We start from the raw sequence: 20,346 nt of genomic DNA on the forward strand, positions 1-20,346 counted from the left end.
TAATTTTCTTATAGTCGTTATTAATTTGAAATGTTCAAAGTGAATCTTAGAATGAAATAAAAGAAATTAAATTTATCGCATCTTGCAACACTAGCGTTTTCTGCCGAAACAGGGAAATTGTGTTGATCGATAAATTTTTCGGTTTTTAAAGAGAATTATGCGTATTTTCTAACAAATTCTATGCTAAAGCATAACTGAAATCAAGCTGCATAAACTATATGCGATTCAATATAATAATAGGGTAGTTTGTTGGTGTTTCGAGCCGCAAAATCCCGTTACACATATTTTACATTTGCCACGTTCTGTCGGCATATTTCGCTGCAAACTTGTGTAAAAATGATAAATTTTGTATAAGAAGCCAATTGAATAACAGGTAAGAGTAGTATAATTTCTCTAAATAAATCGTGAATGAATCATCTTCGATCAGTGTGTGACATCAGACATGTCTTATTAGGATTGGCTTTCCCTTGAAGAAAAAACATGTACCTAATCAATGTCCGAAGTTTATTATGAAAAACATTGTGATGATTTTGTGACTCATCGGGCTTGGGACTGCTTTTTAAGTTGTTACTGACACTTGATGCACTATTGATTTTTGTCACATTTTGACACACATTTTATATGCAGTGCCACAGAAACTAGGTAATAGTTTTGAGTATGAACTACAGAGAAAAAGCGAATAACTTTTTCAGCATTTTCGAAGATTTAGTTATATGTTTGCTGAACTTATTACTTAGAATTCCAGTAAAATCTTACAAGACCTGTCTGTAGCTCACAACATTTATTCAAAAAAATTAATTGGCAGTTTATTACTTTGCACTATGTAGTAATACTTACACAACTGCATTTATGTAATTTCCAAAATAATTATAAATTTGATATATCTACTTACTCATAATAAAACATTGAAATATCTAAATGGTTGAGAAGATTTTTAAATCAGAATTCAAAACTTGATCTGGTTATAGAGTGTCGTAAATTATTAATTTTTTCTTCAGTAACCATGTCAAGCATGTCAGACCGTAAAGCAGAGTTGGAGCGCAAGAAGGCGAAGCTCCAGGCTCTCCGTGAGGAGAAGGATCGTCGCAGAAGAGAGAAAGAACAGAAAGATGCTGAGGAAGCACTGGTATTTACTTTTAACATTAATAGATAGAGCAAATTTGTTGTAGTATGTTATTTCCTTATATTGAGTGAGTATTAAGATTCTTATTGGAGTTAATTGGCATAAATTGGTTTTAATGGGTAGTAGTTGGTAGGCCAGGGTAACTGGTCCCAATTCTTTATGGGACAATCTTCTTGAGCTTTTTTTTATTAAAACCGTAAATACAAATCAAGGATCAACATACAGGATTGGATATTTTAAGTGTTGACACCTTTAAATAAGTTAATTACTTCAACACACAACTTTTTGATCAGTCATTCTAAGGGTTAATGGTGAAACATAGTGTGCTAGGAATCTACTATCCTTGAAAGTGATATATCAATTGTTTCATCTATAGAACAAAAGGAAAACTTGCAATCCTCATGTCTAGCAAAAACATATTCCATAGTACAATGAACCTTCCACTTGTTACTCCAGCAACGCGCATCAGCGGCATCAAGCCTCGACAGCCGACGGGACTTGGACGAGATGCTCTCCTCGCTGGGCGTGGCGCCCGTCAAGGACGTGCTCTCGTCCCTGTCTTCCATGACGTCACTCACGCCGCCGCAGACTGCATCGCCGGATGCCAGTCTGCCACACACTGATAAGTCCAGTTTACCTGCGCATGGGTGAGTTGGCTTTGATGTTTTTTGATGTAGATCAACAACACATGAGTTTGCCACACTCATGCCTATAATAATAATTAATGGCAGTGGAAAGAAAGAATATTGTTGTCCCTAAGCTACTATGTCTCAACCGAACGTATATCTGGCAGTGGAACAGTATTACTTATTTATTCCGTTGGCTCAACGGCCCAAAATGTGTCTTGGCCTCCGACACGAGAGAATGCCACTTTGCCCGATCTTTGGCTATTTCTTGCCAATCAGGGGGCTTGAAGCTCCCTCAGATCTGCCTCCACTTCATCCTTCCAGCGGTATCTGAGGCGCCCGACAGGACGTCGTCCTTTTGGTCGACCCAAGTTGCCTCTCTTAACACCACTATCTTCTCGCATTCTCTCGACGTGGCCGAGCCAACCGAGTCTGTGAGCTTTTATTTCTCCTATGAATGAACAGTAATAGAATAACTAATACTACATATTCAAGAGAATTTTTTACCATGGCACTAATATTCACAAAGATTTTTATTATTTTTGCAACTATCAAATAAATTCAATGCCCCAAAGTAACAGTTCTATGTAAACACATTCACCAGCGGGCCTAAAAAAGCCCCGTCCCTGCAAGTGGTATCGGTGCAATCTACAGACATTCCGCCGAAGGAGAACGTCACGTACGCGAAGCAGACACAGACCACTGCTACGGGAGGCACCGAACTGCGAGATGGTAAGCTATTCGTTTAGTTTGTAAGCTAACTGTGAATACATAAGAGCATTTACTTGTAACTTTAGTTACCGTTATTTTAGGAGTGATTGAGAACAGTTTATCTGTAGTTTAACATAGCATTTTGAATCTTGTCTAATGTCTTCTTGTAATATAAGTTAACATTTATTTGAAAAGCAGACTGCTGTGCTGCATATCTTACCAATAAAAGGGTGAAAGCATGAATTGGTTAATCTTTGCAGTGTCACTTTCTATCAAGTTTGGGACTACTTTTGTGCTAAAGATTAAACACTGATTTACCTGTATAGTATGTTAGTAATGCAAGTGACAAATTGTAAAATTCTTTGCTAGGTTTTTCAATTCAAAGTTCAAATTGCTAAGTTAAATACAGAAATATGCAACTGATATTCTCTTATACGTTTTTCTTTTACAAGCAAATGCTCATGTAAAGACCTTAACATTCTGCCAGTACTTTTTAGTTCTCTATTTGAACATATTATTTTTTAATTTGTTTCCTTTATTCTTTTGTTTTTGCAAGCACTAATGAAGTAGGTTTTATGCAAACATGGGGACTTTGTATTTATTTGGGGAAAAAATAAAATAATGTTAAATTAAATATTTTTAATGATAACTTCAGCTGAAAGAATATTTCTTCTTTCTAATATAAAATCATATTTTAATAAAATACTTTGTGAATATAAAAATAACATAAAATAATATGGGGGTTTTGGAATTGTTTTTGTGTACTGACATAAATTATATGTTTTTGTTGAATAACATAATTTTGAGAGTTTGCATACCCATTTTGAAAATAATGTCTTTAACTGTGATGTCTGGGTGTGGGTTTAACTGTACCATGTCATTTGCTTATATTAAATTCGTAAACTAATACCTTAAAACCTACAGAGTAGTAAATTCGACCATAGTTTCATAACTATAAGTTTGATAACTAATGAATTTTACTGATAAATGGACAAATGATAAATAAATGTGACTCAAGTTCTGTTGATGGGTATGGGTCCCTTCCAAACGAAGGAAAGGTTAAGTCCGATTTCCACAGTGAGCAGAGAGGACTTATGTCCATTAATTACTTCTTTAAACTCTCAAGCGCAAACTTCATACTTGTATTTCCTCCAACAAGAAAATTATGCTGATCAACTGTCTTTTGGGGACTTCAATTACTACTCTGTATGTTAAAATTGAATAATAGGCCTAGAAAATTATGCCTATATTTTGTATAGTAATTAGAAATATAATGCCTCTTCCAAAACGATTTAATTGCCAACATATTTGCAAATGACATAAGCCCTTTTGGTAACCAACGACATCTGTAGTTACAAAACAGTATTTACTTTTCACTCATCTATTTTTGATTTGGCCTTTGTGTGTTGTTTGAATTTATGTTCTAGTGTAAAGCCTTAAAGTAGCAATTCCTTCAAAGGGGTTTCATAAAAACCATCATGTTTGCTTCAAGGGGTCTTCATTCACAGATTCATGTTATGTAGAAGTCATATATGGGATTACATAGTCGTCAATATGAATTGAGATACTAATATTATCATTTAGCTTTCATATTTAGGGTGTGAGTAGAAAATTGATTTCGTTTTACATAGGTTGTATTTTAATCTAGCTAAGCAAACCAATAAAATTGTAAATTGTTTAATTACATTGTGACGTCCGTAAATAATGTGGGAATAGACAAGGGATTGTTACCTTAAGTTTTCATAAACGAAACTTGAATTACTACGTGTTTTATATTGTGTTTAAACTCATCATTTGTACAATGATTTGGCTTTAGATGCCAATTTCGTATAAAGGTATCCGCTGAGATACACGCGTATACGTATGTATACGCTCGTTACCTTAAGTAAAGCGTACATGCAACGCAAAATACTTTCATTTAAGACTAGGTACTGTACAGAAAACAGTTTATCAATTCGCGGAGATAAATACTTATAGTAAAAATATTTGAAGCATAAATTCAATCAACATTTACTTAGCAACAATTTTATTTTATTTCCAAGCTTAACATTGTGTCGTCTGAACCAAAAGTAAATACTGTCATGAGAATTGTGGTGCAATGTTTGTGTTTGTGCTACCATAAAAAAAGGCTGCTCTTCCAATGCATCACCGCTTGCAGGATACATGGAGGACTGGTGGCGGCCGCGTAAAGGTAAATTGTACCTTATTAACATTATTATACCGTTTTGTTTTATCCACGAATATACACTGTAGACTCATTGAGATTAGAGGGTATTTTTCTATAAGTTCATACAAATATGAATTGGTAGATATTTTTATAGGTAGTATTTTGGTTGTTCATACAAAGAGGTTTTGTTTGTTAGAATTAAATCATTTGATGTAAATCGTAATTGTTCACCCAATTTGAACAATTAATATGGTTTTCTAATATATTGTTCATAGATTACACATAAATACTAGTTATGTTGATGTAGATCTCAATTGATCACCCAAATTGAACCGTAGATACATTACACATAAACCCTAGCATGTTTTGGTATTGAGTTATGATACACATAGTAGAAGTTCCATAAAGTAATTTATTGACATGCAATTTCAGTATCACACATCAACATTATCACATTAAATTTTACACAAAAACTGTAGTTGGAATTATCATAAATATCATCAAGTATTTAGTACTATTTAGTTATAAAGATTGACTTTTTTGACACTTTATACATCTATAGCTTTTATGCCACATTCACACACCTCAACGTATACGTACATTTACGTGCCCGTTGCATGTATACGCACTTGACCGTTTAGCAGAACAATTGATGTCCGTGTGTTATGTCCTAGATACGTGTTACATAATAGGTGTTTTTATATAGATTATGTTATTTTCTGTTCAGTGTCATATTCGTGGATATATTTATTTCATGTCTAGCCTATTAAGGCGTTAATGCATGCACTTTAAACAATAAAACCACACATTTTAAACCCATTTGAAATTTTAAACAGTCTAAATTGAAAACAGTGTGGTTTCATTGCAGTTTTTTGTAACTAATACACTATACAATTTGTTAAGAGCGTAGCCAGTTTTTAAATTGACTCTTGTGGTCTTATAAATAGAGTTTAAAATACATTTTTCTGGCTACATTCGGGTATATTTTGCGTTATTTGATATATGTGATGAAATGTGTTCGAGCATGACCGGTTGATCCTGTTGTTGCTTTCAAATTAACGTCACAACCTCACAAGTGCACCCACACTGTTGTGTAACGTTGTATAACATAGTATAACTGTTGTAGAAGCGACTTCCTTATTAATAAATGTAGTGCGAGTAATTGCCTTACCCGTCTTTCAATTCGGGAGGAGACCCTTGTCCAGCAATCATGGGATAAAAATAAAGGAAGTTTTGGTAGTGGTTTAGACAATTCTTGATTAAAAAATTAAGTTTTTTTAAAAGAATCTATAAAAGCTCTTAAATGTGTTTGATGGCACTACTGTAAAAATATTACAAAAAATCATTTTCTAAATAAAAATAAAATATAATTTTGCGGTAAAATTATATTCAGTTCCACATACGCACTAAACTTCGGACGAGAATAAAGCGTAAGCTTTCTTCAACATTAAAGAATATTCAAATAAAGGTCTTTAACCTAGTACAACAGCTGTGGGAGCACAATAACACTTAAGCTAACAGACTTGACGCTAGTTTGAAAGTATACGGGCCCTGGACTAAAAACCGCGGCAAAACCATCATACAGACTGATTTAATTTAGTTTGATACCTCTCGAGCCACTGGCCTCAACAACGGCCATGTTTGCCGCACTACTCAAGACCATGGCCTCTACATGCATGTGCTCATTACAAACTAAATTATCAAATAATATAACAACCCATTGTGAATACCATCATTTCATTTAAGAACCATTTATTATAATCTATGTAAATATTATATCTATATATCAAAACAAAAATATTCAACGGTTCTTTTCTAAATATTTGTAAATTATATTGTGCCTTATCACACAGATGTAACTGACAGAATATTTTTATTTTTTGTCCTTTTCTAGCACACGCAACCGACTACTACGGTAAGTCATTATTCCGCCAGGACGCTTTCTGTCGTTACCCTAACGCTACCTCTCTCTTGTCATGTCGGTTAACACGGTGTCGGTTGTATATTAGTCTTCATCTCGGTCTAGATCTGTATATATTTTAGTCTAGGTTGTCCTTACTATCACGCTTCTAGTTATTTCCTACTAACAACAATAGGTGCGGATCAGATTACTTGATAAATTATATCTAGACCATTCAATCTCATCACATTTTATCAAGAAATCTGTTTAGTAATAGCGGGGGGTTATCGAGTGACACAACTAAAAACATCATCATTTGATGCACTTTTTAAAGAATATTACACGGAATTGTGGCCTTCCAGAGTTCTCCACTAGGCCTCCGAACAGGAGACCTAATATAACGGCCGCAAGTTTAAATTATACAGAATATAATATGTGTATATCGAATATGGTGGTATTATGGGGTCGCCGTATCATTTCACGCTGTTTTACCCTTCGAGTCAACTAACATACACTGCACAGGTCCTAACACACGGACGCGTGTTGTCCGCCAGGCGGCGCCACACGTGCCGACGCGTGGCGCCCTCTGACGACACAACACGAAACGGTCATGCTGTACATTATATAAGCACTAGCTATGTCTATGTATAGTTTGAAATTTTTTTATATATTTTATGGTCGAAAGATACTGACATTGTTTTTTTGTTTTTTCCTCCCTTTTCAAGACGAGTACAATCTAAACCCGGGTTTAGAGTGGGAGGACGAATTCACAGGTAGGTTTCAATTCCGAATCATACAAACAATCATTTTAACTATGGCTGGTTTTATAGTGACGCTTACGGTCCGCGCGAATGGTGAGCGCAGCTTAGCTTAGAGAACCGCTGACGACCCGCGAAAATCAGTAGAACAAAGATCACTAAAAACATTTCCCGGTACATACAATAAAGATCAAATATCAGCGGTACAATCGATCTCTTCGAAAGAAAAGGTTGTAAAGCCTTAGTGACGAGTGCAGTATGCTGACAAATGCATAATAAAAATAAAACTTAACAGAATGGTCGCTTACCGCCCGCGTCTCATCCCCGCGCCATCACCGCCCGCGCGGCTAAAGCTTGACTATAAAATCAGCCTAAATATTGCCCTTAGTAGAGCCTGTGCCTATCACCTAGCATGGTTTGTTGTCTATCTGTATCTATGTAACGCTATTTATGATAAATGCTAACAATACATAATAACTTAGCGTATCTATTTGTGTGTGTGGTCATAATACAGGTCCCCCGTCCTTATGTAGCTGGCTTTCAATGTTTCATATGTAAATATTATGGGTAAAGTTTATGGTCATAGCTAGGAGCTTAGTGATACAAGTTAGACTTATTTTGTACACTTGATCCCTTATTACAGTACTCTTTCGACATAATAATTTCTTAAGAACAATACCTTCAGCTCACAAATATACTTTGTTAATTTTGCATTAAATAAGTATTAATTTATAAACCAAATTAGATAGTTAACCTATTTTCTACTTATGATTTTATACTCTCTACATAAGAACAATTTAGTTTTTGAAATCTAGAGCTGAACACAATTTCAATAACTAAGGGTCTCCTTTTAAACTTGTTTATAAAAGCAGGCTTCTTCATGAGAAACAAATCCATCAACCAATTGAACCTATAAAGTTCAAAATACGTCCTAAACTCATGTAAGAAAACTGGGAATTTTCTTCCTACTTGTATTCCCAGCTGTCACCCCCGGGGAGAGTGTTAGAGGGGACAACTGGGAATATACCAGATGATTGGTTTTTAAAGTCTAACTTAATTTGTTAAAGGCACTAGCAACACCAAAACATTTTGAATTCGAGCTGAACACTATCTTCCGTTTCTTAAGAGACAAGTACAATTGAAAGTCAACTACATAACTCACAGAACTCCCTGTATTTTATTACATACATCAACTTCAGTATATAAATAGTACATAAAATCCATCATGCATGTGACAGAATTATACATGTTGTTTTAAAGCATGACCTATGACGTCATCCATATAAAAAATATATTATTTTTATTTATTATTTTTTTATTATAAAAAGAACTTTTATCTCTCTTGTGGAGAGCTCGGGAAGTTTACTTTTTTGCATAATTACTTTTTTTTAATTATTATTCTAAAAAAAAAAGCTTTCTGTCACCAGATTTTAATGCTTTTCGGTATCCTGTGTGTTTTAGTTGCACATTAGGTATTATTAAGTATTATGTAGTACCATTTAGAATTTTTTTTACGCTTTTATGTGTATCACTTTCAGTTTCTCGTAAAAAAAATAGAAGTAGAATAAAGATCTGATAAAAAATTGAACTGGCAATTCAAATGCCGATCAATTTCTATCCAGATTCAATTCAGTTTTAGTCATAAATCTTTTTTAGTTTATGAAAAATATTTAGTCCAGAACCAAAATAATAAATCTGGAACTAAAAACAATATTTTATAAAGCCTTACCATAAAACGGCATTTTTAGCTTCTTTAAGTTTTTACCTAGTTGAAAAGTAGCTAAATAACTAGCATCGATGTTAGTTCATCTCATATTCATGTAGTGAATCATTTAGAGAAACTGAAAGATCTGAGAATATAGTTACAGTAAATTATTATTGTCCCACGCTGCAATAGAAGGTATTATACGAAACGTGGTATGATTATAATATATCATTGTTGTGTGCATGATAGATAAGGTTTTTTTTTACTTTTTAGTACTAGAGTACGTCCTTTTTTATAGATATTTAATTGTTATACCTCTTTTGGTGAAATACAGATGAAATGTCAAATTTCTTTGTTATGTTGGCAAAAATAAATGAATTTATTAATGATTAATACGAGTTATTCGTCTGGTTACTCTGAAATTGGCGTAATCACAAAAAAAAATCGCCATTGAATATATAAAGAATGCTATATTATTTTATGTCAAGTAATGTTTGTATTTGACGTTTCTTCTTGTTGTTATGTAAAAGAGGTGTAATGAGTTTAGTTAGATTTTTTCTAAGAATTGTGTACAATTTTTCTTTTTTAATAAAATTTTAGTAAGGGGTTTATATTTTAGTAAGTTAATACTACCTGTAAATTTGATTCCTACTAGTTGAAATAAATATAAATACTTCAGTGAAAATTGATATGGATGAATAATATTCATCCTTGAAAGATGAACGGCGTTAACCAGGCTTCTTATAAAACCTGTCTTAGGTGAATAAAGCACAGTCCTACTTCTAGCTCACTCTAATGTTTCCTGTTTATAGAATATACTAATTTAGTTATTTGCTGTAACTGTAGTCTCATCCATCGCTTCAAGGTATAATAACTATGTAATTTTAATTTGTTATACGAAAATAACAAATAAAAATTACATAGGAGTGTGATACTTTTAACTCTTAGTAATATGCTTTTAATAGCTAATAATCATGAACAAATGATACCATTTAATAGCCATTTACTTACAATTTCGTTTCTGTAGTAATAGTATGATTGCGAAGGATGAGTTGCATCGGATGAACAACGTTCATCTTCTGCAATTTTTACTTTAAATTTTCATCCTTATTTTTTGTGTTATGCAATTCATCCTTTCTCATACTTATTCATCTTATTAAACTCAACATGTAAGCAGCTTTTCGTTAATAAAACTTAATGCTTCAAAGAGGCAATTAATTGAAATTAATAATTAAATAATAATACGATTGCTATCATTAATTTTATAAAGGACAAATTATAAAGAAGAAATAAAAGATAATAAATTATATAAAAATTTAATTTTTGAGATGTTATCTTCGGATTTATCCGGGAGCTGCTTGCATGTGTGTTTAGATTCTACCTGTAGGTAGTAGGTTCATTCACACACAGTAGTTAGGTCTGAATAGCTACACCAGTAGTGCGTATATAGATATATCTATCATCAACACAATACATTGTTATATTTCATGAAGTTATACACAAATAAATTTGATATTTAAAAGCTTACGAATAAAGTTGATATTGTTTTGGATTTTGATATCTTAACTTCATGACTTATATTCACATTATAACGGACGGCCGATTTATATCATACAATACGTGAGGTATTGTATATTTTTTATGTTAAATAACTCTTGAACTAAAGAGTAGTTAATATGAGACTGGCTCAAAATGGTTCTGAACCTTCTTAGTACTTTACCTTTTTTTTTTCCGCCGCTGAAGGGGATTTCTAATTTCAACATTTCCTTAGAAATTGCCGGCTGTAAGAAATCATCTCCTTTTAAATTACGATTTTTTGAAAATGTATCTAGCTACCAGTAAAAGTTCTAAGAACTACAAAAACCATATACTTGTTAATCGAAATATTAACTACCCGGTTAAAATTTTGGCGTAATTCACTTCCTTAAAATGAATACTTCGTTACCTCTCTTTTGGACTTATTATTTTTCCTCCTCTTATCACAATCAGCCAGTCTTTAACAGTAAATACAAACAAACAAAAACATAGTAAATCGGCCGTTCGCATTACACACACCGTCCCGGCAAGGGCCATTCTTATTCACCGTCCAGTGCTTACATTCGACGGCGACGGCGCGCGGCAAGGCGACGAAGAAGACGCCGCGTTCCATGGCAAGCTGCCGCCCGGCATACTGCCGCATGGACTGCCCACCGTCAAGGAGGTGCAGCCGGCTGTTACCGTCGCGCCACAGGAGAAGAAAGAAGATGAGAAGGAGAAGAAAGGTTTGTTCTTTGTTATTATTCTTTATTTCTTTGCGTAGGAACTAATTTATAGTCAATACGGCGTAATGTAAATTAATTTCTAGCTCTTGTGTCTAGGAAGGATGATAAGTCCTGGGTCAAGTTACTTGTTAGATTAGTTGTTTCAAGACTTTTCCCAGAAATAAGTGTTATCTATATACAAGAAAAAAATCTTTTGAAATCATATCCGTTTATTTTTGTCTCCTGCTAGATGAAGAATCGCTATGCTTGCTCTTGCCCATAGGAGACGTTTTTTTGCGAATACAGTTAAATCCTTTATTGTATACCTAAACATACTGTTATATACTGATTGTTGTGTTCTTTATTAACGAAGGTAAATTACTCGGATTCCATGAGAGTAAAGTCATTTTGCAATCAAGCTTAAAAATCTAAACGCGTTCCTTAGTTCGCGAGTTGAGCGCGGACGAGAAGCAGACGATCATGCTGTCGGCGGAGTTCCAGCGGTTCATGAGCCGCGCCGGGCGCGTCATCGAGCGCGCGCTCGCCGAGTCTGTGGACATCTACACCGACTACACTGGCGGGGGAGACAGCGAGAATGCACTGTGAGTAATCTTGTAGCTGTAGCTTTTAGCAATTTATCAGGAACACTTTCGAAGATCTTTGACAGTCGTTAATAGTAGTCAGAAGCTTGAAAGTTTGACAACAGGTCTTATCGAAGGTATCGTGTTATAGCCCAGGAAACTGGGTTGTGGAGGTCAGGTAGGCAATCGTTCCATGTAAAACACTAGTATTCAGCTGCATCCGGTGAGACTAAAGGCCGACTACAATTAATGAAAACAAAATTTCGCTTAATCCTTACCACAATTTCATTTATTTCCAAAATTTGTTTGAATGGAATTTAATCCGCGAGAGCTTACTTAGACAAAGACATCGAAATAGTAACGAAATTTCGGATTTACGAAGCCTGACAGGACCAATGTTCTGATTTCTATCCGTGCTGGTAATTTTTATCGCATACTCGCACAGTCAAAATATTTCTGCGTTCATAATCTACGCTGTTGCTCTGAAGATGTGTTGCTTTTAGTTAATTTACAAACGTAACATGCTATTGTTATAGGTATTGCACAGAGTACGTAGTTTAGTTATTGGTAATGTAGGAATTGGAGTGATTTAACCGTTTTTTTACACTTGAATGAGAGCAAAGTGGTTTCGAAATAAACCAGACTTCAAATAACAAGTTATACTTTTACTAAACTTTCCGTAACACTGTCTTACACTTACATAATCTGTTAATAACATTAAAATTTATTCGCTAGTACTTGAAATATAATACTGTTAGTATTATATTTTGAAACAAGAAAACACGAAAGGCTCAAAACCATCTTGGATTGGTTAGCCAACAAAAAATTGTTTTGTTTTGCAAAACACGATCAATCAGGTTTTTCTTAAACGCATGCTTCTTGGACTTTTTCTTCGCGTACTCTAACACAATCAATGTGATGTAGGGATGACAAATCCGACGCCCGTCTGTCCCTGGTCCGTACATTCTACGACGAGCGCTGGTCGCGCGGCCGCTGCGTGACGTGCCTGGACTGGTCGGCGGCGCACCCCGAGCTCATGCTGGCGTCGTACCACAACAGCGACGATGCGCCGCACGACCCCGACGGCGTGTGCCTCGTGTGGAACACCAAGTTCAAGAAGACCACGCCCGAGGATATCTTCCACTGTCAGTCGCCCGTCATGAGCGCCACCTTCGCTAGGTGAGTGCACTACACTACACACAGTACACACACTACACACGCTACACAGTGCACGTGATGTGCCTGGACTGTATATCACTACATGCCCGCAGGGTTTAGCTATATCATGTGCCTGGACTTTTGGCCATGTGATGTGTCTGGATCTCATGGACTCATAAGAAACAAGTGTCTTCTTGAAACTAAAATAACACTTCGACAGGAATGTGTTTCCGATCGGAAAATCGTATTTCGAAACCAAAATGTATTTCAATTGAGTAGTTAAAATGTGTTGTTCCTACCACTAGGTTCCACCCGAACTTAATCCTGGGCGGCACGTACTCCGGTCAGATCGTGTTGTGGGACAACCGCGTGCAGAAGCGCACGCCCATACAACGTACACCGCTGTCTTCACTCGCACACACTGTACGTATACGTGTGCCTTGTCATTCTTGTGTTTTTATTAAGATATTTTTTCAAACTTAATCGAATAGGGAAATGTAATATTAGTCTGAAGGCACATAGTTGGTCCAAACTAATAGCGTCTGCGTATAAAAAATGCAAGATTTTTAGCATTTTCCAAGTGAAAAACTGAATTTAAACATTAGCACATCAATTAATCACAAAACGTAAGATAAAACTGAAAAGACATACAGACGTTAAAAAAATTATTTACACGCGTCAATACCCTTTCTCCAACAGCACCCAGTCTACTGCCTCTCAGTAGTAGGCAGTCAGAACGCTCACAACCTGATCTCGGTGTCAACGGACGGGCGCATGTGTTCCTGGTCTCTGGACATGCTGTCTCAGCCGCAAGAGACCCTAGACCTGCAGCACAGGCAGAGCAAGGCCGTGGCTGTCACCTCCATGGGCTTCCCACACGGCGATGTAAATAATTTCGTGCTTGGTAGCGAGGATGGAAACATTTATACAGGTCAGTTGACACTTGTCCCTGGTTATTCCAGGTAATTTCTTTTTTTTAACAGATTTTTCATATTTTATTGTTAAAACCAGTATAAGCTTGTTTAAGCGTGGGTGCCCGGGAAGCGCGGCTGTTATTGGGTTCGGTCGCCTCGCGCGCGTGTTTCGTGCTCGTAATTCTTTAAGTGGATGATTCAACTACTGACACATGATGTGTTGCGTTGCCCTGCACTTCGACATGGCCAGCATTAATCTTTATGTACTAGTGTTGTAACATAGTGTTATTCCAAAGGTTGCCTGTACGGGCAACGCGCGGGCGTGACGGAGTGCGTGGAGGCCCACGCGGGGCCCATCACGGGCGTGTCGTGCCACCAGGCCGCCGGCGCCGTGGACCTCAGCCACCTCTACCTCACCTGCTCCATGGACTGGTCCGTCAAGCTCTGGAGCCAGAAGGTATACCCCATACCCATACCTCCACTCATTACCTTACTTATAGTGCGTGGAGGCCCACGCGGGGCCCATCACGGGCGTGTCGTGCCACCAGGCCGCCGGCGCCGTGGACCTCAGCCACCTCTACCTCACCTGCTCCATGGACTGGTCCGTCAAGCTCTGGAGCCAGAAGGTATACCCCATACCCATACCTCCACTCATTACCTTACTTATAGTGCGTGGAGGCCCACGCGGGGCCCATCACGGGCGTGTCGTGCCACCAGGCCGCCGGCGCCGTGGACCTCAGCCACCTCTACCTCACCTGCTCCATGGACTGGTCCGTCAAGCTCTGGAGCCAGAAGGTATACCCCATACCCATACCTCCACTCATTACCTTACTTATAGTGCGTGGAGGCCCACGCGGGGCCCATCACGGGCGTGTCGTGCCACCAGGCCGCCGGCGCCGTGGACCTCAGCCACCTCTACCTCACCTGCTCCATGGACTGGTCCGTCAAGCTCTGGAGCCAGAAGGTATACCCCATACCCATACCTCCACTCATTACCTTACTTATAGTGCGTGGAGGCCCACGCGGGGCCCATCACGGGCGTGTCGTGCCACCAGGCCGCCGGCGCCGTGGACCTCAGCCACCTCTACCTCACCTGCTCCATGGACTGGTCCGTCAAGCTCTGGAGCCAGAAGGTATACCCCATACCCATACCTCCACTCATTACCTTACTTATAGTGCGTGGAGGCCCACGCGGGGCCCATCACGGGCGTGTCGTGCCACCAGGCCGCCGGCGCCGTGGACCTCAGCCACCTCTACCTCACCTGCTCCATGGACTGGTCCGTCAAGCTCTGGAGCCAGAAGGTATACCCCATACCCATACCTCCACTCATTACCTTACTTATAGTGCGTGGAGGCCCACGCGGGGCCCATCACGGGCGTGTCGTGCCACCAGGCCGCCGGCGCCGTGGACCTCAGCCACCTCTACCTCACCTGCTCCATGGACTGGTCCGTCAAGCTCTGGAGCCAGAAGGTATACCCCATACCCATACCTCCACTCATTACCTTACTTATAGTGCGTGGAGGCCCACGCGGGGCCCATCACGGGCGTGTCGTGCCACCAGGCCGCCGGCGCCGTGGACCTCAGCCACCTCTACCTCACCTGCTCCATGGACTGGTCCGTCAAGCTCTGGAGCCAGAAGGTATACCCCATACCCATACCTCCACTCATTACCTTACTTATAGTGCGTGGAGGCCCACGCGGGGCCCATCACGGGCGTGTCGTGCCACCAGGCCGCCGGCGCCGTGGACCTCAGCCACCTCTACCTCACCTGCTCCATGGACTGGTCCGTCAAGCTCTGGAGCCAGAAGGTATACCCCATACCCATACCTCCACTCATTACCTTACTTATAGTGCGTGGAGGCTCACGCGGGGCCCATCACGGGCGTGTCGTGCCACTAGGCCAATTTGATAGAATATCAAGAATATTAAAATATTTTTTACGATCGTCATTTACGTGTGATAACTAACTAATATGTTATAATTTTACAGGAGAACAAGGCGCTGTACTCGTTCGAGGACAGCGGTGACTACGTGGTGGACGTGCGCTGGTCGCCGACACACCCTGCACTCTTCGCCGCCGCTGATGCCGCCGGCAGGCTCGACCTGTGGAACTTGAATAGGGACACTGAGGTAGGCTTTTGTTTCACATTATCGCAAAATTTGTTAGATTACAAAACACGTTCTTGAGATTAGTAGAATTATGAAATGCCTATAATGTTGTGAACTTTGATTAGGTTAATATAAGACCATCTATGGCGAAATTTTATGCTATTTAAATAATAGCTGGTTTGTAACAAAATTTGAATCATAATGTAAAAAAGAATCAAGTTTCTTAGCATAAAATACACTTATTTATCAGTATAATATAATATGCTCATAACTTTTACAGTACAGTAAATAAACCATTTTTTAAAAGCAAAAATTTACTCATGCCATTTGTATCGCAGGTGCCAGTAGCATCGATCCAGGCGGAGGGCGGCGTGGCGTTCAACCGCGTGTCGTGGACCCCCGCCGGCACCCACGTCACGGCCGGGGACGACGCCGGCAAGATATGGGTCTACGAGCTCGCTGAGGTAACACACACTATTATCATAAGCTAGATATCTACATTTACCTTTATTGTCAACAATAAGAGTATTATTTACTATACATTTAGTGACCTGCCTTTGTACCTATAAGTACATGTTAAAGTATTGTTAAATCATTAAATAAGTAAATTAAGACGTCGCCACAATCAGAGACATTTTAGACTGCCTGATGGACCTTGGCGTAGTAACCCATGGAGCCCGCGATGTCAATGAATAAAAGATAACGAATATCATTGACGCTCATGCAAATCAAGAATATCTGTAGTGCAATGCCATAAGTATCATGTCTATTTCACTGTTCGTGAGTTTGATTTCCATTTGACTTATTTGTCGTATAAGTGCAACCTCGTGACTTAAAAAGTGCTAAACATTGAAGTCGCAAGTTATTTTTCTTCCATGATCTTAAAAAACATGACCCAATTTCTCCGCAGCACGTCTCCCAACCCCGTCACGACGAGTGGTCTAAGTTCGTGTACACACTACAAGAGCTGCGCAACAACCAGGCGGACGAGGAGACGGACCGCCTGAGCCTGGCCGCGTCCGGGCCCTCCTCGCTCACCAGTCTCACGTCGCTCGCCAGCAACCCGCTGCGGTAACTGCGCTCGTTGTAGCAGGGTAAGGATGTTGGTGGTATTAGGACATGTTTGAACTAGTTTGAAACGGTATCTGAATGTAGGCTTACAGTTATTTGGTTTTGAACGTGACTTTCCAAAAAGTAACATGAGTCAGTTAACTAGCAACTAAATACAATTTTACTTGACGTTATTTTACAGTTTTACAGACCTTAGTTGACGTTTCGGCACATATTGCATTTTGCCGAAAAGTCAAATATAGTCGAGTAAATATGCGAGTCGCATCATTATCGGTTTTGAATAAAATTACGCAACGCAAAAGATGATTTGTTTTTGTGTATTTAAGTAATGCTGGAATATCCAGTCTAGCCCACTACTCTTAAAGGGGGCTAATGAGATTAATTAACCTTGGTATAAACCTACCCTTGATTATGAAATTTTAAGGAATTCATTTTAGGTGCTAGCTGGTGGAAGCTGGTGCTGGTCTCATAAAAATATTTTTTTTGAAGTAACGAGTTTCTAAACATGGCTAAACCACCAACATCATCAAAGGTTAGAATGTACTGAAGTTGAACTGAATAGATATGAATGATGTAAAGAGGGTATATGTAAAGATTTGAAGCGGAGAGTAACACATTCAGTTGCAATACACTAACTACATGATATACTTTGCAGAGTAGGAAAATTACATAAGATTATTGTGTAGAATATTTCAAAATGGGCACTGAAATTGACCCATAAAGTTGGTAATTGTAAGAACAGCACCATAGATAATGAATCTTTTTTATCTATGCTTTAGAAACTGTAAAGTCGTGCTTTTAAATGTGATAGTTGCCTTATTGCTCGAATTATTTTACGTTTTTCCTTCAATTGTCTTCCTGCACTCCTGCAAAATAATATATTAGTTATTGCAACTGAATGAATATTATTTTTGAATTACAACCAACGGCTGTTTCATAATATCCAAGTATCTAAATATCTTGTTGTCTCTGTCTCTCTAAGTAAATGAAAAGAGACATAATATAGCGAGTTGTACTTGAAAGTTATGAAACAGAATGAACAATATCTATGTTAAATGTTACATTCAAATATGTATATTAGAATATTAGCAGCAGCTCATAATAACTTAATTGTTAATTAATAATGTACGAAATAAAGGTAACATAGATTTATACTCATTTTGTGGCCTATTTTATTGAGTTTTTATCAAACTGACAATATTTGCAGGATAAATAATAGCAAGAGAAAAATATATCATCAGTATTCTTAGAGAATGCACTCTTTCAATTAAGTTATCTTGTATGATATAAACTCAATGCGATACAATACTATCGAAGTTTGTTAGTAAGATGTTACATCAATGTTACCTTTATTTCGTAATAGTTTTACTTAAAGACAACATCAGAATGTAATAATTCTAAGTTAGTTTAGTTAATGTTATTTATTAGTTGTCACCTATATTCATAATGCTAATATTTATTAAGTACAGGTACCTATTTATAGTATTACTCTACTAAACAGATGTCGCTTTATTGTAAAAGTTAAATCAAATAAACAATTGCTTATATAAAACTGAATTTTACTACTGAATTTTAACGTACTTAAAGCCCTTTATACACAAGGTTACCCAAGTTTACAATACTTAAAAATTAATAGTCTTTCAAGTAACTACTGCCATACAAATCCAGCCGTGGGACAAATCTCGGCGACACGGCTCGTGTGCAAACATTAGCGTTAAAAATTTCCACAATATAATTTCTCCAAATCTCACATGTTTGTTTTGCTTGTTTATTGATTTACTGCCCTCAAAGTTTGACTAGCTGTTCAGGATATAATCCATAGTTGTCAATTATTTTCAGCTATCTTAAAAGCCAAGTGATTTAAGAAAATAAATAATCAATGAACAATATTAAAAACTAGGTTAGTTACACGAAAAAAGAAAGTTTTACAATAAATATTTTATTCAGGGGTGAATGGTATAACAACTTTTCCTTTAGACAGATTAACTTCTTCCCAACAGTTGCACTCTAAAGTCTTCTTGTCCATTATGTCTGTGTATATCTTGCCATCGAGGTGGTCCATCTCATGCTGAGCTATCCTGGCTGCCCAGTTCCTGAACACCTTGGATGTGGAGTCTCCTAGCTCATTATGACCTGGAAAAGGATCCTGAATTATTGGAGATGAAAAATTTTAAGACTTACATAAGTCTGTTCTGGTGCAAAAATTTCAGCAAATAGTGGGTTTATTTATGGGATTCATAAACCTCGGGCTCAATTCACACTAGGACCTAAACAATGTAACTATTCTAATATGTCTGTATTTTGATATGGTAAATATTTAGGTACCTGTGACTTCGACTGCTCTGTATCTTGGTACATCAGCTGAATACCCTTGCACACTTTCGCAACCTTCATTGTGAACTACCTTTTGATAGTCAACCACCTTTAGTTTAGGATTTATAAAGACCTGAAAATAAAATTATAAAGCTTAGTACTATTCAATATTAAGGTATATAAAATTTTGTGTATTTCTTGTGTTCATGTTTTACAATGGTATTTGAAGTTATGGATATTTGTTCATCTGACTTAAACTGTACTGTGACTTTTCAGAATCTTATTACAACTGTTAATACTTACTCACAGTGTACGGTATTGGCTCCATGCCCCGTGATTGCACTATTTCTTTAGGTACAGTTGAAATCTGTTTGACGGTGTGCCTCATAACAAATATCCTCATATTTACACCAATCTGAGGCGCAGACATCCCTAAACTACCATACCTCTTTATAACATGTTCTAGTTTCTTTATAACATTTTGTATTTCATCCGTTTTTATTTTATCTAGCGGTACAGGCTCTGAAACTTTACGTAATCTCGGATCACCAATTTGTACGACATGTTCGTAAGGAGGCGTCGATCTACCTCGTGCTGGAGAGAGTCTAGCGTACCAGTTAAGTACTTTTCTTGTAACTCCCATTTATAATAAGTTTTTCAGTTACAAAAACAGAAATAATAAATACAATATTTGGGATTTATCTTTTAGGTTACAACTAGTTGTCATCAGTGTCACTGCAACTTGATATTGAAAGAAGATTGTTTTTCGGTTCAGAAATATATGAACAATACGTGCAATTACTTATTGTAATGCACTTTCATTTTTTTATTAATTTATTATTTACTACTCTAATCTCGCTATATAACGTGTTGATTTTATAAACGTAGTAAATTATTAATAACTGTCCGTAGAATAACGTAACATCAGCTGATATTTGCCTATTTGCAGTGACATAAGTTATCACAAAA

The 20,346-nt window shown here is 37.5% G+C and overlaps 2 protein-coding genes across 11 annotated transcripts; one reads left to right on the plus strand and one right to left on the minus strand.

The window, feature by feature from the left end:
* The first annotated feature begins 90 nt into the window (after positions 1–90).
* sw (cytoplasmic dynein 1 intermediate chain short wing) lies at positions 91–18,620 on the plus strand. 10 transcript variants are annotated; one of them, XM_076115107.1, is made up of 16 exons: positions 91–373; positions 999–1,126; positions 1,580–1,770; positions 2,354–2,481; positions 4,619–4,651; positions 6,522–6,542; positions 7,253–7,300; positions 11,081–11,251; positions 11,676–11,832; positions 12,736–12,990; positions 13,275–13,392; positions 13,669–13,900; positions 14,180–14,340; positions 15,874–16,014; positions 16,332–16,457; positions 16,904–18,620. In XM_076115107.1, the coding sequence occupies exons 2-16, from the start codon at positions 1,004–1,006 to the stop codon at positions 17,066–17,068; spliced, it is 2,070 nt and encodes a 689-aa protein (XP_075971222.1). In that variant the 5' UTR covers positions 91–373; positions 999–1,003; the 3' UTR covers positions 17,069–18,620. The 10 variants fall into 10 exon arrangements, with proteins under 10 accessions (XP_075971222.1, XP_075971214.1, XP_075971218.1 ...); XM_076115099.1 differs by lacking the exons at positions 7,253–7,300; positions 15,874–16,014; positions 16,332–16,457; positions 16,904–18,620 and having other exon boundaries at positions 4,589–4,651; positions 14,180–15,693; XM_076115103.1 differs by lacking the exons at positions 7,253–7,300; positions 15,874–16,014; positions 16,332–16,457; positions 16,904–18,620 and having other exon boundaries at positions 4,589–4,651; positions 11,114–11,251; positions 14,180–15,693.
* Positions 18,621–18,983: 363 nt separating this feature from the next.
* LOC142973437 (peptide deformylase, mitochondrial-like) lies at positions 18,984–20,131 on the minus strand. Its single transcript, XM_076115114.1, has 3 exons — positions 19,685–20,131; positions 19,390–19,510; positions 18,984–19,197 (listed from the first exon to the last, which is right to left on the minus strand). The coding sequence occupies exons 1-3, from the start codon at positions 20,018–20,020 to the stop codon at positions 19,004–19,006; spliced, it is 651 nt and encodes a 216-aa protein (XP_075971229.1). The 5' UTR covers positions 20,021–20,131; the 3' UTR covers positions 18,984–19,003.
* Positions 20,132–20,346: the final 215 nt, after the last annotated feature.

Source organism: Anticarsia gemmatalis, chromosome 6 (genome assembly GCF_050436995.1).
Source record: "Anticarsia gemmatalis isolate Benzon Research Colony breed Stoneville strain chromosome 6, ilAntGemm2 primary, whole genome shotgun sequence".
Classification (NCBI taxonomy): domain Eukaryota; kingdom Metazoa; phylum Arthropoda; class Insecta; order Lepidoptera; family Erebidae; genus Anticarsia; species Anticarsia gemmatalis.

What these genes read in the sequence shown, in the direction of transcription:
- sw (XM_076115107.1), top strand. Translation starts at nt 1,004, where the DNA reads ATGTCAAGCATGTCAGACCGTAAAGCAGAGTTGGAGCGCAAGAAGGCG. An exon ending in ACACGCAACCGACTACTACG is followed by an intron (nt 6,543 to 7,252) that starts GTAAGTCATTAT and finishes TCCCTTTTCAAG; the next exon opens with ACGAGTACAATCTAAACCCG. An exon ending in TCAAGCTCTGGAGCCAGAAG is followed by an intron (nt 14,341 to 15,873) that starts GTATACCCCATA and finishes ATAATTTTACAG; the next exon opens with GAGAACAAGGCGCTGTACTC.
- LOC142973437 (XM_076115114.1), bottom strand. Translation starts at nt 20,020, where the DNA reads ATGGGAGTTACAAGAAAAGTACTTAACTGGTACGCTAGACTCTCTCCA. An exon ending in TGGAGCCAATACCGTACACT is followed by an intron (nt 19,511 to 19,684) that starts GTGAGTAAGTAT and finishes TTTTATTTTCAG; the next exon opens with GTCTTTATAAATCCTAAACT. An exon ending in CAGAGCAGTCGAAGTCACAG is followed by an intron (nt 19,198 to 19,389) that starts GTACCTAAATAT and finishes ATCCTTTTCCAG; the next exon opens with GTCATAATGAGCTAGGAGAC.